This window comes from Astatotilapia calliptera, chromosome 6, assembly GCF_964374335.1.
Source record: "Astatotilapia calliptera chromosome 6, fAstCal68.1, whole genome shotgun sequence".
Classification (NCBI taxonomy): Eukaryota; Metazoa; Chordata; class Actinopteri; order Cichliformes; family Cichlidae; genus Astatotilapia; species Astatotilapia calliptera.
The window spans coordinates 19,678,742-19,694,748 of record NC_137427.1 but is presented as its reverse complement, the minus strand read 5'-3'; the positions used below and the strand labels follow the sequence as shown (position 1 = coordinate 19,694,748).

Here is a 16,007-nt window from a genome sequence, read left to right as displayed (position 1 = left end):
GTCATTACAAGTGTCACACCTGCTGTTGCTCTCATTGTTACTGTGCGAAATAATCTGAGAACAGAGTGAAAGTGCTAACAGCCAATGGGTATGTCTGAAGTTTTTAATGTCAAAGTCAAACTTTTACATGATTAATCTTCATACCAAACCATTCGTCAAGAGCTCTTCTTCTTCTTCCACATCATAGCAAATGCAATTAGTTCATTATGTAATTACAGGGGGGAATTGGCAAAGAAACAGAGCCAATTCCTAAAGGTAAAGAAAACAAAGAAGAGGAAAACAAAAATAACATTTTTTTCCTTTTTTTTATCAAGTGCAGATTTGAACCTTAAGCATGCCATCGTTTGTTATGGTTTCCGGTTGTCTGTTCTACAGTGTACTTTATTTGTACATGGCTAGGGTAACAGCACAAGGGGGATGACAGGTACATGGCGTCCACTGAAGTGTCTCTTCTCAAAAGTGTCTTGATTAGTAGGTGGCAGATCTCAGACATGATGCCTTTCTCTGTCTCTCTCCCCTCTTCATTTTCGCAGTAGACTGAAACATCTTCATGTTTAAACGTGCAGTATAAAAAAAAGAGACACACCCACACAGATTCATTTACATAAAGTTCCCTTAAATCCACTCTTAAGTGTTTGAAAGGTGCCATCATGGAACTGCCATAAAACAGCAGTTTGAAGAAATATTTGCCACTTTTAAAAGGCAGGGCTGTCTCAAGAGTCTCTTTGCAAAACTCACAAACTGGTTTCTCCACGGGTTCTTGATGCCCTTTAAGGGTCTGAAAACCATTTATCTCAACTCATTCTCCCAGAGAATGAGCACGTGTCCTTTTGTCTCTCAGAACATACCATGCAGGATATTATGATTGTTTTCAATCCCCATGAAGTCTCCAAGAAGCGAAAAATCCCAAATGTTAGGCTTTGAATTTTGTTACATCCTCAGCACAGTCCATCAAAAACAGAGCTCAGTAAACAGCCATATTGGGGTATATGGGAGTAATGAAGGCTTTGGGAGTAAATACATCAGTGGACCTGAAGCTAAAGAGTGTTTTTTACAGAGTTGGAAAGTTAAAGATATATACAGGTATACAAAGTGTATCCACACACACGGAGCTGTTCTTATCCTTGTAAAATCTAAGGAGGTGTCACAATGATTCCTGCTTCATTTCCAGTCCAGTTATCTTTCAGTGAGGTGACAGTCAAGCCGCGACTCTGTGAGTAAGCTGAACCTTACTACACATTTTTTTTTAAATGTCTTAGTTCACTCTTATGTTCCGAAAACAACCAGAAAAATTAAGAGACACACTAGCAATTTTCCAGCAGTGCTACATTCCTCTATCCAGACATTAATGAGATCAGAACAGATCAAGGGAGGAGAAGAGAGGAGAAAAGAAACTCATTAAGACCACAGGGACGACCTAACCCTATTATCCCTATCACACCACTGAGCCACACACTGATGATGGGAATTAAGATGTGTTGGCCTCAATCCACACCCACTCTTTAGCCCAATGCAGCAGAGTGTGTCGAAGTCGTGCAGTAGCTGATGGGAAGGACAAAATGTGAAGGAGTCTGTTATCTGTGCAGTTCAGCACAGCAGTATGGGCGTGTTCAGGTCAGCACTGCGCGGTGAAACGGGTCGCAGCACAAGTCTTACGTTCCCAATTCACTATGTTCTTTTTTTAATATATATATATATATATATATATATATATATATATATATATATATATATATATATATATAGCCTCTGGCATCCTTTGTGCCAAAGTGAGCGAAAGGGCCCAAGGTTACTTCAAACTCTCTCCACGATAAAGAAGAAACGATCTCATCCACTGAAGCTAACTCCCTTGCTGCAATCATTATCTCCATTTCCCCGCGAGCACACACATTTAGTACAGATGTATCCAAATAGGCGTGGTATTCAAAAAAGCATGTGGTTTAAAAAAGAGAGGAAAAAAAAGTTAGCATAATCTTCCTTTCATGCAGTTTTTTTCTTTCCTTTTTTTCTTACAGAAGCTATAGAAGTTTGGTCTTTTCTATGAGTCCTACGTACAGCAGAATAGCTCCGGTTTTCACATTGTCTATCGTCACTTACAGTAGATGTCACTGAAATTCCCTTTAATGTAGTCTCACACATCAGTCAGAGATGAATAATTATTAAATACATTTCATGTTTAAATACTGGATGGAGGGGAGCAGGCAAAATGCTACAGCTAGTTCAATGATAATGTTAAAAAATTATGATAAAAAAGCACATACATACATAGTGCACATGAACTATGCACTGCGTTTATATGACTTATGTTTAAATATGCTGTGTGTATGTGTGTGTTGTGTTTGCCTGTTCTTAATTTTTTCTGTATGAAAGTTAATGCAGGTTATTACATACTTTATGTTACACAGCCACTGACTCGTGTCATAAACGGTGGCCTTATGCACGTCCACATTCTGTAAATGCACTGTATGTTTGTGTTTACATGCTATGCTCAGTGTATGAGCGCTTGCATGCGTATGAGTGCATATGTGTCCGCGTGTGCGTGAGAAAGCACTTATCATACATGAACACCGTTAGGATACCGTAGATGTGCAATGAACTAAGCACCCCAGTCTACTCAACGAAAGACAGCAGCGGAGAGATAACGCTGCTGTTTTATCAAATACTGACATACACTATATACATACAGACTGGGTGTAAAGGTAAAATAATAAACATATATTCTCACACACGCCCGAATACTGTGGCACTACTGACATACTATGAGGACACTGTATTCTGAAAAATTACATTTGATTGTAAGAAAAGTCTGTTTTCACATTGTTGCTGTTTGTTCTGAATCGTATGTGTTTTAAACAACTGACGTTTTTTTCTAGTGTGTAACATTACGGCGATCACACTCAGGTGGTACTTTACGCTCTATTTATGACAGAAAATCCTCAAGACATGAGCAGTTTGATTGGTTAATATCCCCCTGTTGTGTTATGATACAGTTGATTAGACATTAGAAAAATTGATTGGTTTGAATTAGATTCAAATAACTCAATCAAAGACCCGTCACTTCTTTTTTAATCTGTTTTGACTGGATGAAACCTCTGTGGTTTTTCAGCAGATGGCTCACCAGTTGAGTCCAAATCTGGTCTGCTGTAGACTCAGTTTTTATACGCACTCAGGAATTTATAGCATCAGAATTTACACCGTCTCCGCTTCTTTCTTCTTCATACAGTTCCCTCTGTGGGATAGGGTCAGGCATGCATCAGATTCAGGTAAAAAGAAGAGAAGATTGTCCTCCTCCACATTGTCATAAGAGGAGCTTTGCCTGTAGGTAACTTTCACCAGTATTTAGAAAAATGCTTTAGAAAGTGTTCTTTCTGTTCAGGGTTCTCCTAGGAGTTTATCCAATTTTTTTCCTACATTTAAGGGCCTATAAATATTAGTCAGAATCAAAAAGTATTTTTGGAAAACATCTTTTCTGACAGTTTCACATCTTCCCAGGTTCCAAGTCCTTTCACGCTGATGACTTGCCAGTGAAGTTTTAATCCTCCCTCTTGTTACGGAAAAGGAAGTAGTGGTGAGGACTGCAAGGATGTCACAGGTAGACCTCACGGCGTGACAAGGTCAGGCAGGATGTGGTCTTGTAGTCCCCTCCTGTCCGCGTCAGTGGTATGACCTCAGGTGGGTTTTGGCCTTCTCCCCCTCCCTCCTCTTGTTGGCGTCTCCCAAAACCAGCACTGCTAAATGTGTCGTAGGATGCAGAAGTCATCTTGCGGTTAAGAAGGTTACGGTTGTGATCACCCATATTCCTGTTGTGGTTTCCCCTACCCAGGGTGCCAAGCGGATCCCCATTGGCTAAAGGTAATCTCTGACCTTCTCCACTGACGACCACTCCGGGTTCGGAGCTCCCCGCGCTTCCCGCACTCTCACTGTCACTCTCATGGTCGTTACCGCGAAGGTTATTGTTGTCATCTCCGGGGGCAAAGGTCGAGAGTCGTGGTGGGTCGCTGCCGTGGCGCTGACGCGGCCGTGCCGAAGAGCGGACAGGCATCCAACAAGTGTCAGAATGGCCAAACTCATCACACTCCCTGGTACACTTCCCTGTCAAAGCTACATCTGGCAGCTGTCTAGCATCTGGATACAGAAAAAAGAAACAAAAGAAGTTAAATGACATCTCTGCCTTAATTTAACAAGTAATATATCACAATGAAAACACTGGCGAAAAGAGAGTGAAAGGGGAATGTCACAATGAACTGACTCACGGTGCCACACACTAGACCACCAAATGATGAGGAGACAAGGAAATAAAAAGTACCAGAGAGAAAGGAGAGTTGAACAATGAAACAGGAAGACAGAAAATAGCTTTAAAAAGATGGTTTTAGACAAAGGTTGCAAAGGAGGGGGTTGAATTAAAGGAAAAATGCTGCTGGAGCAAAAAGAAAAACTGCTGACATCCAAAGAATGCATAAAAAAATCAGGTGCGGTTCAGCATTACATTAAAGGTAAAAGTTGAGGTCAAAGCAAAAAAAAAGAAAAGAAAAAGAAAAAAATACTGAAAAGAAAAGGAAATTCATCAGCAGGAATTTGAATGGCAAGACTAAATTTCTTTATGTGGAAGGAATTGATTGGATGTGTATTTGTAACATTCCTCCAGTGCTTTTTTCCAAAGGTTAGCAAGACTACCAGAGATTTAATGCTGATGTATTGTAGCCTTATGTATGCAAAACCAGTCGTTTGTCTTTTCATGTCTTGTCATGTCATGTAATGTGTTCATTTCCTGTTAAAGCTTCTAACTTTGGCTTCACTTGAATTTACCGCAAGAAATTAGATATCTCTGCTGTAATCTGCCAGCAAAGTTTTACTGAATATGTAGAGCGGCAGCAGTAACTTCATGCGAAACCAAACAAGAACATACTTGTGCAGTATAATTAAAGCCAACACAATGAATTCTCTGTTCAATTCGTCTCTCCATCTGACCGTGACAAAAACTTATTAAACTCAACAAAATTTCGCACACTGGCAAGAAGCAGCATTGAACTGGAAACTCACTGATAGCCACAGAACTAGTTATTCACCAAGGTCACAGTGACCCTGGCTTGTTGCCGATGTTGCTGCAGCCCTGGCATGACCATATACAGAGGAAAGACGAGTGAAAAGATCAAAAGAATAACTTTTTTTGTCGCTTGCCATCCTTGACAAAGACTTTGCACAAAAAGGTGAAAACACAATTTCATTGGTGAAGCAGATGCTTGGACAAGGCCAAGGACGGTTCTCTGGCATAACATACTAACACACATTAGCTTTTATTAAAAAAACCCTTCACATATTACTCAGAAACACTCTGTATATGTGGGACAAGTGCATGCACACACAGAGACACACAGACACACACACAGAACAAATGCTTTTTTGTATAAAACAGATTTCCATCATGTGAAAGACTGAAAAGATTCCCGAGGCCTTGACAGCAAGCCGAGGTTTTAATGAAAGTGTTATTGTGTGTTTTTATGGCATAGAAAGAGGAGGTGAGGGGGTGCGAGAGAGAGATAGGGAAAGAGAAAATGAGAGACATAGATAGTGTCTATCAACATGTCCAAGCAAAGTAAAACATATACAAGTAAATGCATCGCTCGGCCTTTTTGAGCTCTAATGCACCATGTGTGTACCATTCTCCACATGCTCCTCCTCCCCTACGCTGCCCTCAGGTGTGGTTCGCTCGTAGCCTTCCTCTGGAAGTGGCAGGGCTCCCAACCGAGGCCCTGATGAACTCTTGCTACTCGGAGTCTCCGAGTCTTCCAGGCCACTGTCATAGCAACCACCGTCCTGTGGTTGGCTCACTACCGAGAAGGTCACCCGGCGAAGGGTCCCCTGCAGAAAACAAACGCACAATATGAGATTAATCATCCAGTATTCCTAATCTGAGGTTCTAAATCTGAGGATTAGGCTGTTGGGCAGGGGTCTGCAAAGACATATTGGGATTATCGGAGGATGTTCGCCTTGATTATGGGCTTAGCTGCTACAATGCAGGGTAATAGTTATCAACCAATCATGGCACTCCCTCAAAGTTTTCAGTTGGCCTTTAATCCCAGTTTAGATTAAGGTTTCTGGACATGGTTGATGTTTACAAACCTCTGGACGGGCCAGAGAGAGTTTCTTTTCAATCTGGAATGGTGCCTAGTAGTAGCAGCTGGGTAATATAAAGTTCAAGCTCACAAACAACATTCAGCACTGTATTGAAATAAGAGAAGGATGTTAAATGATGAGTCTGGTGACATTTTACATCTTTCTCATTGACAGCAAGAAAAAACGGACATGCACAGATTTTATGCTTTTGACTAAAGCAAAAGCCGGGGTGAAGGCCTTCCGTTTTCCTGTCTGTCTCTCAGGTACAAATACTGGCAGGTCAGATTTTTCGGAAATGTGCTGGAATGGTGGAACATGCACAAAGGAAGAGGCCATTAAATTTCAGTCTGAGCGTGGTTAACTCTTTTGAAACTGCAAAAAAGGCCTCGGTGGTGCATGTGCTTTCCAGTTAAAAAGGCTTGTCTGTGTCTCCAAAGGCTCATACAGCCTCTCTGGCGCAAAGGGTGACATGTTCCTTCAAAATGAATGACAGGCAGCGTATTCAGCTCAAGCCAGTCTCTACTAGATCATCCTGCTGTGTATGTGGAATTCGCACTAGCTTACTTACTAAAATCCACTGCATTTATTTAACCCCTTTAAAGCCTGAGTTTTAATTTATGTCACATTTGCTACACCTGGCATTTTTTTTACCTCTATTTTTGTTATTTATTGCTTAAAATGTATTGTGAGATTTATTTAGGTTTTTCGGGGGAGTGGGGAGGGTTGACAGATGATGTAGAAGTCTAAAAAATGCATTTTAATATAATACACTGGGCATTAAAGGGTTAATAAAAAAAATAAGAATGTAAAACTACACATTTGTGATCCACAACAATTTACTCTTTGGGCTCCAGTTCCAGAGATATGAGATATCAAAAGATCTGACAAGCGTTTTCCTTCATTTTATCTTAGTTTAGAAGTAAGCCAACTCATCATAATGTAGAAATTTATTAATATCTGAATAGCAAAAAATAAATAAGAACTGCAACTTTCAAAAATAGGTTGCAAGCATCCTTGCGACACAAACCACTGAACCATCTCCCATCAATAACAAATAATCTAGTTTTACAGTGTTAGTGGTTTCAGGAGTGAATTACATCATTCATGCAAACTAAGCATCGCACCTGCTCCAGTTTTAACGCTCTAATCACCCCCAGTCTAGTTAGCGGAGTGGTTTTCACTTTGAGGCGAGACAGAGAGGATAAAGATTGTTATAAGTTCACGCTGAGAGGCTATCAGTGAAAGTTAAACGACGCTGTCTGGCCTGAAGGGATCACTCTGCACCAGGAAGCCCATTTCTATATAACCCCCCTTCCCCCACAAACCCCTTTCATACTCATTTATCTGGTCACAAAATTACATCCCTTTCAACCTAAATCTGCTTTGAAACATGCAGCGTATGGGGAGGAAGTGACTGAGCAGAGGACGGAAGCAGATTAGGGTGGACAAAACGTCAGCTCAGAAAGTCACCTCAGGATAATCGGGGAGGAAAACTGATGGAGGGCTGCAATAAAAGTCCGGACTGTACCAAATCTTCCTTTTCTTTCAAACAGGCACACAAGCGCGCGCAGAAAGAAAAGAAACATTTGAGCGAGTTCACCTAATGAACGCACAAGACAAGATGAGAGGCGAACACAGCAAAATTAATTAAGGAGAAACGGGAAATTAATGGAGCACGTGTTTCTTCTGCCACTTCTTAACATCGTTGAGATAAAATGGGGATGAGAAAAAGTGACTCAGACAACAGGGATGGGAGGCACGTGCAAGGGTGAGGAAAGAGCCGAGACATTGGAATCTAATGGAAAACCAGTAGTTCTTGCAACCTCGGTGGCTTCATTTTAACTCTCCACAGACAGCAATGTATTTTTTAGAGCGTTCACTTAGTTGAAGCAGCTCAACCTCTTTTCCACTTATTCAAACAGGGGGCAACAGCTCAGAGAGGGAACAGTGGATAAATGAGTAGAAGCTGGGTGTAAAGAGTCAGCGAGAACATGAGTAAGAAATAGTTTGGCTGCCAAGAAAATGTGGGAACTTGTAATAATAAGTGTTTTCCGACATCACAGGTGTTGACAAAAAGAAATCCTCTATTCACTTAACAGGCTGTCAAAACTTTTCTACTTCTGATCATAAAATAATATTAACTCAACATTACGGCAGGATGTGTTTTCATGATCACAGATTTATTTCATGAAAATAATGATGAAAAATTATAATAATTTCTGATCACAAGGCCACAAGAGGGGCATGCCCGTATTCAAGGGATATAAAACAGGAAAAAGAAAGAAAGATATTCTCATGTATGGCTTTGACAAAACAAACTTGCCCCCTAATAAATGACTGGGCAACTTTAAAAACACAGTCCGCTGTTCAGAAGCTCTTTCCTGAATCCGCTAATTTCTTTTCTTGCCCAGCTGAGAAAAACGCTCTCTATCTTACACAATAGAAGATATTTCAACCAGTATAATTGCACAGTTGACATTTCTCCCTTTTCAATCTGAAAAATGTCCAGAATAAAATAAAAATCACTTCTATTTTGATTGTATTCAATAACATCAAGGATGTGCCGTTACATCTACCTGAGTGAGGAAATACACAACTTAAGAAAAGAGGTAATAATCGTACTTTTGTGCAACTAGGTAATTTGTTTCAGGTGGGCAAAGCTGTCAGTAAACAGAGGTATATTGAGATGACAAGTAACAATAACACCGTCAATATGTTTTATATTAGCTACTATGCTAAGAAAGTTAGCGTGTGAGCAACCTTTGCTAATTGAGCAGTAAGTATAAAGTATAAAGCTGAGGCTGCTGTGTCGAAAGATCTGATTCAGCACACAAACTCTTCATGTTCTCTTCATGTGGTTATTGAGCAATTACTTAGTGTGCTCAATAAAGACGAAAAGCACAGCTGTTTGCGTGTTGCTAGTCTAGTCAGTCTGCGGTTGTCTATAATTGTCACATGAAGATCAGATAACATTTTATGGGCAATCAATGTAGAGATCATGGTCTTTCCAAAGGCTTAGCAAACTTTTTCTTAGAGCTGTACTTCTGAATATGAGATTCTTAGCTCTGTGGCTTAAATGTAACATGTCAGCTACATGAGAGGGGGTAGGATTACTGTGTAAGTGTAGAAATCCAGCTTGCAACACAGAGCACGCCTTGATTTACAGCAGCTTATTGCAAAACTGGTGCGGGTTGCTCCTCTGTGTGTGTTTTATTACAGATCTGATCTGTTCAGCCATGATTCCGTCTAATTCAATTTCCCTCTAACCTTGTTTCTGGCCAGACTTGCCCCCTTTCATTCCTTCATCCTTGTTATTTTTTATTTTCTACTTCTCTCCCGCTTCTCCCCCTTCTTCGCTTCGGCCAATTCTACAGTCACCCCCTCTCCACAGCTGTAGCATAGCTCTCCCTCTGTCCTCCGTGACTCCTGTTCACTTCCTCCATCTCCTCTTCAATCCTTTCTTCTCCTTGCCAGTCAGCGTTATGATGTGGCGATCGATGATGTGTCCTTGACCTCGTTATGAGTCCCTCTCTGCTTCCCCACAGCGGGCTTTATTGACCCATAACTTCTCTGCACTCCCCAAACCCCCTTTTCCAGCGTCTTCTCACATCCACTGCCTTAGCCTCATTGACAAACCTCGCTTCTTTTCTTTTGCCAAATCCCATATTTTGGCATCTTCTAGTCATTACATTCTATGACTCCACACTCTACACATTCTGCCTCAGCTCCTCTTGCTACTTCACATTGTCGTCTCACTTTTTCCTTTTCGCTCTCACTCACCCTCTGCTACCCAGTAACCATTTGAACATCTTTCTTTTGTGAATATGGATTTCTTAAAAAGCTTTTCACATCTCCGCCTTCTTTGCTTATACCTGCGAAGTGTCTCCTACTCTCTCCTTGCTTCTTTGCCAGCTTCTACCTTTGCACTGAAAAACCTCCTTGATGTTTTCCAACCTGACTGACAAAAGCACTTTTGTGTGTGCATGTGCACTTTCTCTAATTTGGAGGAGGAACTTCAAAAAAGTCTCATTATTATAATAGGTAACATAGTGCTATACTCAAATATCAACTGAATGTGAAAACACATTTATTAGTTTCAAAACACACGCATGGATGAACTGGCTAAGGTCCAGTGTGGCCTATGAATTCATGCCTGATGGAGTATTAATTGAGTCTGACGGAGGACATAAAAAAAACCCTTCCCCCTAATCTGACATGGGCCATTACAGTCCAATACTGACATGGGAGCTTCGCTCATCTGCGCAGCAAAGTGAGCGAGTGTGAGTGTCCGTGTTTGATCGATTATGTTTTCATATGTGTGTGTGGATGTAATGCAACTATATTGTACAAACATATGACCATCCTGGAAGTTGGTCTGAAGTTATTTCTGGCAGATCGAAAGAGTGAATCAAAAGGAAGCATGATGGGTCTGAACTAAGAATAAACTTAACCATCTGTATCTTGCAGCTCTGAAGAGAAAAAAAAAGAGTTCCTAATATAGCTTTCATTTCAGGGCAAAACCGTGTTGCAGACTGTGTGTGTGAGTGTGTGTATATGCATATGAGTGAGACTTCTCACATTTATGTTTGTGTTTGATAGCCGTGTACGAGTGTGAGACTTTCAAAACCTGCAAGATGTGTTATGTCAGCCCGTGAGACTAGTCGCACCTGCGTGTGCGTCTGTGTTTGTAGAATGTGTGTGTGTGCGCGTGCACAGGTTGGCTCAGTCATCAAGGTAATTAGTGTGTAAACCTCCATGCTGTCGGTTCAAAGAGAATTAACGAGCTCTAGTTAATTAACAGTCTCCCTCTCTTCTTGTTACATGTGTCTGCATATTCAACACATGTGTGTATCTGCACATCTGATTCTTGGTCTCTCTGTGTGTGTGTGTGTGTCTGTGTGTGAGAGAGAGAGAGCATTTGGATGTGAGACCGTGTTTGTGTTTGTTTATGCCCTGGTACACTCTGGTCTGCATAATGAACTGACAGGATGCGGCTTATGCATAAACCAAAACTACAAATATGGTTGTAGGACTGGAGCCACAGTTCCCTTTCGCTCTCTGCTCGTTCTCCTTGATGTTTGACATCATCTTTGTATAGGTGAAGAGCCACTGCGGCTAATTTTTAGAAACCAAGTGTACTGGGTTGTAACAGTGCATAGACAGGGGGACAAATTCCCATCATGAACACAGATTTATTCAAATCATGTTGCATGGAGGCAGAGTGAGACACATTCAGTAAATACAGACCAAAAAATGTAAAATAATTCATTTGACGGATTGACTGATATGACTTTTTAAATGCTGATACATAATATAAAATCATTATCCATTAAAAGAGTTGATGATAGCTTTTAACTTCTGAACTGACAATTGATAAAAGTCAGTGTAATTAGGTTTCGGCTAAACATACTTAATGACCATAATAATTGGTTTTTTTCTTTGTGGCTTCTTTCTTTTATTCAAGAAAACAAAACTATGAAAAGAAGTGTAAAATGTAACAGGCTGTGACAGAACAAATATTAAATTTATCGACTGAGAGCTGGAAATGCTAGTGTTGATGATGATTAATTTTTATCTTTATAATTCATAATGACGTTAGCCGGTCCTACTGCCCGGCATCAAAAGTGTTGTGATGGATTATACTTTCATCTGTCTTTGCCCAACATATTGCTGCATGTTTGTATTTATTGCTGTTTGCTAAAAATAAAAAACTGGATGTTAAAAGAAAAAGTGTTTTTCCCGTGTTGTTAATATAGTTCTTTTGAAACAGGCCAAAGTCGGTTTATTCACTGAGTCCAACGTCAATCAAGCAGACAACAAACATCCTGTTTGTAATCGCTCCCTCCAGACACCTGAAATTTTCCTTACGTTGACTGAGGGGTGCCGCGGTGTAATTTCCCTGGCAGCGATCCTTGAATCGTGATTTAATCCTGAGAACACGTTACGTTTGATGGCATACATCAATATTTGTAAAATAAGATATTTTTAGGCCAAAAATTGGATTGTGTGACTGATGTGGGATACTGAAAGTCTTAATTACAGACCAGATTTATGGAATTCTTTAAGAGGCTTAGCAGCTCTAGTGGGCAGGATGACCTCTTGAATCATTAGAATAACCCTGGGATTTAAGCATAATATGAGTAATGACTTAATAATCAATTAAAAAAAATAAATTAGTGATTAAACGAGTACATTGCTCTAAAAAGCCTTTAATATACAAATGAATAAAGTAAATAGCGATCTATTCTTTGGTTCTGTACAAAGCTGTCAAAAAATAAATAAATCAGAGGGTTGGCAGTTCAGTCCCTGGTCCCTCCACCTTGGGCAGGACGGTCAACCCTTAGTTGCTCCTGATGGCCGGTGAGCTTCATACGCCAGCTCTACTGTGACTAGTGTTGCACGAGAAAGGATTAAAAATGCCTTAAAAGTGCAGATTATTCAACATAGCTATTTTTTATTAACAGATAATATCACTTTATCCCGATTCTTATAATCTGGAAGTTTATTTACTATCTAAAAAAATACCAGACCTGATAAAATGTCAGCCTAATGCTTATTACAGCTATAACTGTGTGGAATACGTAAGGTGATATTGCACTATACTACCAGAGCACACACTGAAAACTAATATGCTCCTGTTGACACCACATGGGTATAGTCCAGACTTCATATCCGGAATGCTGATCAGTCAAAATGACCTTTGTTTCTGCTCTGTTGTTTTGCTGCCGTTTAGAAATCATGTTGTGCTAATGCAGACAGCCAGCGTGCATGTGGTCATACTTTAAGAGTAGAGTGAATACTGGAATGAATAAGTGAACTCAATAACAGCGACCAGATTACAATGCAAATATTATTGAAAAATAATGAGCTTGCATTGACTGCTTTAAAGCAGGAATCCTTACACCTTGCATGATTAAACTGCCATGAAAAAGGCGTTTATGCAGAGACACTTCTTCACTGTGGATTCACACAAAGTGGCTCTACGGATGACATGTTGCATGACTTGCATTTAACTTCAAAGCTTGCTTTTCCTTGCCTTTCTTTACTATTGTTTTCTACCATTTTAATTGCCATTTAAATTCTCTGGCTCCAGATGTCTTGTTTCATAACTGTAAGGGATTTTTTTCTTTTTACAAGCACCTTAAGTGTGAAATTTGTTGGTGAAAAAAACAACAACACATGAATATCTTTGTTGTTGTTTTTTTTTTTTAATCTAATTGCACAAACAAAGTTCATTTCTACTCCAACAGTTTTTGCTATTTCTTTTCTTCTGTCTTTTCTCATCATGTCAAAGAGTCCAATAAAATAAATGAAACTAAAGTTTAACTGGAAAATGAGTTAATTGGTAAAATTCGTGTGATCCTAATAAAATCTCCAAGAGTTTATGAGAAAACCTCCTGAAATCTTTTGCTGTCAACTGTTAAGTTATGCATCAAAGCCAGTGAGGAGGGGAAACAGTGAAGCACACTGACAGAAAGCATCTTTCAGTTACTGCGCAAACAGGACAGACGGGTTAACAATTTATTTGATGATGATATATTTAAACTGGTTATTTAAATATAGAAATGATCTGCAACTTTGTTCAAGCCCTTAGTGGTGTAACAGAGTGACGTTTCCAGTGCCATAATGCAGTTTCTTAAGGCTATGTTGAAAAGAGCAGACATCCTGCTTACGCAGTGTCACCGCTGGGTCAAGCAGACAGGTACAGACATGTGTCAAGAGACTACGTGGAAGGGAGTGACGGATGATGGATGGAACAACTGATCAAAGGTGGGATGAGGAAAAAAAATGTCTGTTAATCAGCATTTGTAGCGAGGTAAATATAAAATAATAAAAGGAAAAGACTCGGCATGACCACAGACTGTCTGAAGTAGAAGTGAAGAAGAGATGAAGAATGTCGTTCAGAGGGAGAGACGCGGACTGTTGTGGCATTTGCAGAATGCACAAAATGGTTTGGAGCAGGTTGAAACTCAGCTCAGGGAGGGATGAAGCAATATGAGTGGCATTTCTTCAGCTGTCTGGCCCAGTGATGTTGATGAGTCAAGGCGCCTTATTATCACAGCGCACACTCACGCACTCGCACAGACATTCATAGCTTCCACGCTGATGCCGTAAATGCGCACTTCAGCCACGCTTGCTCACACTCACACTTGCAAGTGTGCACTTTAACACACACTGACAACACATCTATAACTATGCAGCATGTATGTTGCAGTGGGACCACCTCTGCAGTAACAGCAATCCTCCCTTATCCATGCTTCTGCTTTTTCCCTCCCTTCCCATGTTTCTCTGCTCTCCTTCACCCTTTGTTCCCTCACCCCCCACTTTCTCCCCTTTCATTTCCTCTTTCTTCTTTCATTCCCCTCATTCTGCAGTTCACCGATCTTCTCTCCCTCTTTCCCTCCCCTCTTCCTTTCTCTTCTTTCCTCTGTCTCAGTCTCTCGCTCTCCATTGCTCCCTCTAGAAGCAGGTGATGTAGAAGGGTGCTCAGCAGTATCTGACTATCAGGCCTGACTCTGTGAGAGGAATGATAATCACTGTGCTGCACTGCAGAGAGAAAAAGAAGAGAGGGAGAGAGAGAGAGAGAAAGGGAGAAGAGGGAGGGAGAGGGGGTATGAGGTAGAGAAAAAGGGGGGCAAGTGCGGCAGTAGAAATGAGGGGGCAAATTAAAGTGCGTGGGGGGGTGGAGACGCAGAGGGCAAGAGAGCGGGACAAAGAGAAAGGAGGCAAAGAAAAAGGAGAAATATGGGGAGAAGGGTATAGAAGAAAGAAAGACCGGATTACAGAAATTGAGCAGTGCTTTAGAAACATGTTACCTTCTTGGTGTCACGCTCCCTCATTCCCCTCACAGGAGCACCTTCTCTTGTTCCACTCCCCTAATCTTTTCCCCTCCTGCATACACACTTACACACAACCACACTCGCACTCCTCAAACAACACCACCCCTACCACCACAACAGCTTGTTGTACAACAGCCCCGCGGTATGAGGGAGAGCCTTAGCCTTGTGTCTGAGCGCCAGAGAACATTAACTGCAGCAGCGAGGTCATCTGATCGGCACTATGCGGACCCATTCGCTCCCTCTCTCCACACTCCTCTTCAGAATGCTGCAGTCTGCTGCAAGCCCTCCGGTGGCAAACACTGGAACTACGAGCCTCGCTGACTTCTGACACGCCTGTCCCGCTTAACAGTTTTTGCTTTGTGCGAGGCACGTTTGTGATTTGTTGAAGCTTTGTGAACTTCAATCACTTTCTCTTATTGGCTCCATTTAGAAATAAAACCGTGAGTCAGTTGTGCACCATTTTAGCCCTAACTAGTTATTTAAAGTGTGTGGATGTTTGCAGGTATTTTGCGGATGACTGTTTGTGCAGAGGCAGACAGGCAGAGAGACTGTTTCGCTGCATGTGGATCGACTGCTTCGCCATCCACCACAGCTTTATTACCATCAATCTGTCCACTCTGGCATTGTGCTTTCTCCCTTCTCCCTGTCTCCATCTGGGCTCTCCACCCTGCAGATACACATTGAAAATCATTGACTCTATTCACAGCATCGGCTCTTTGAAATGTTTATCCTTTTGTGCAGCCGTGGCTGTCTATAGGGGAAAAAACAAAACAGAAACAAAGGCTCATAGTGTGAGATGTGAAACGAGGCTTACCGGACAAATGCCCATGATTCAGATTAGCTCCTCTGTTGGTGTGTGTGTGCTGGTGGTGTTCATCACTTTCCAGTGCTAGTCCTTAAAACAGTCATCTCTTATAATATCCATGACAGCAGTCATTGTTAAGAAAGATGCAAACAGGATGGCCGCGTACAACTGGCCTTCTGTGTGCCTGCGTGAGTAAGAGAGACCATACATATGTATGCCTGCTATTTAGATGGTATTTACTGCCCATT

At 41.1% G+C, this 16,007-nt stretch overlaps 1 protein-coding gene across 1 annotated transcript in view; it reads right to left on the bottom strand.

The window, feature by feature from the left end:
* Positions 1-89: 89 nt before the first annotated feature.
* Positions 90-16,007, bottom strand: part of pcdh7a (protocadherin 7a) — a 41,483-nt gene continuing 25,565 nt past the window's right edge. The window contains exons 5-6 of the mRNA XM_026170852.2: positions 5,658-5,859; positions 90-4,125 (exon numbers count right to left, since the gene is read on the bottom strand). Of these exons, the coding sequence (XP_026026637.2) occupies positions 3,587-4,125; positions 5,658-5,859 (741 nt within the window). The 3' untranslated portion in view covers positions 90-3,586. The remainder of the gene's footprint in view (positions 4,126-5,657; positions 5,860-16,007) is intronic.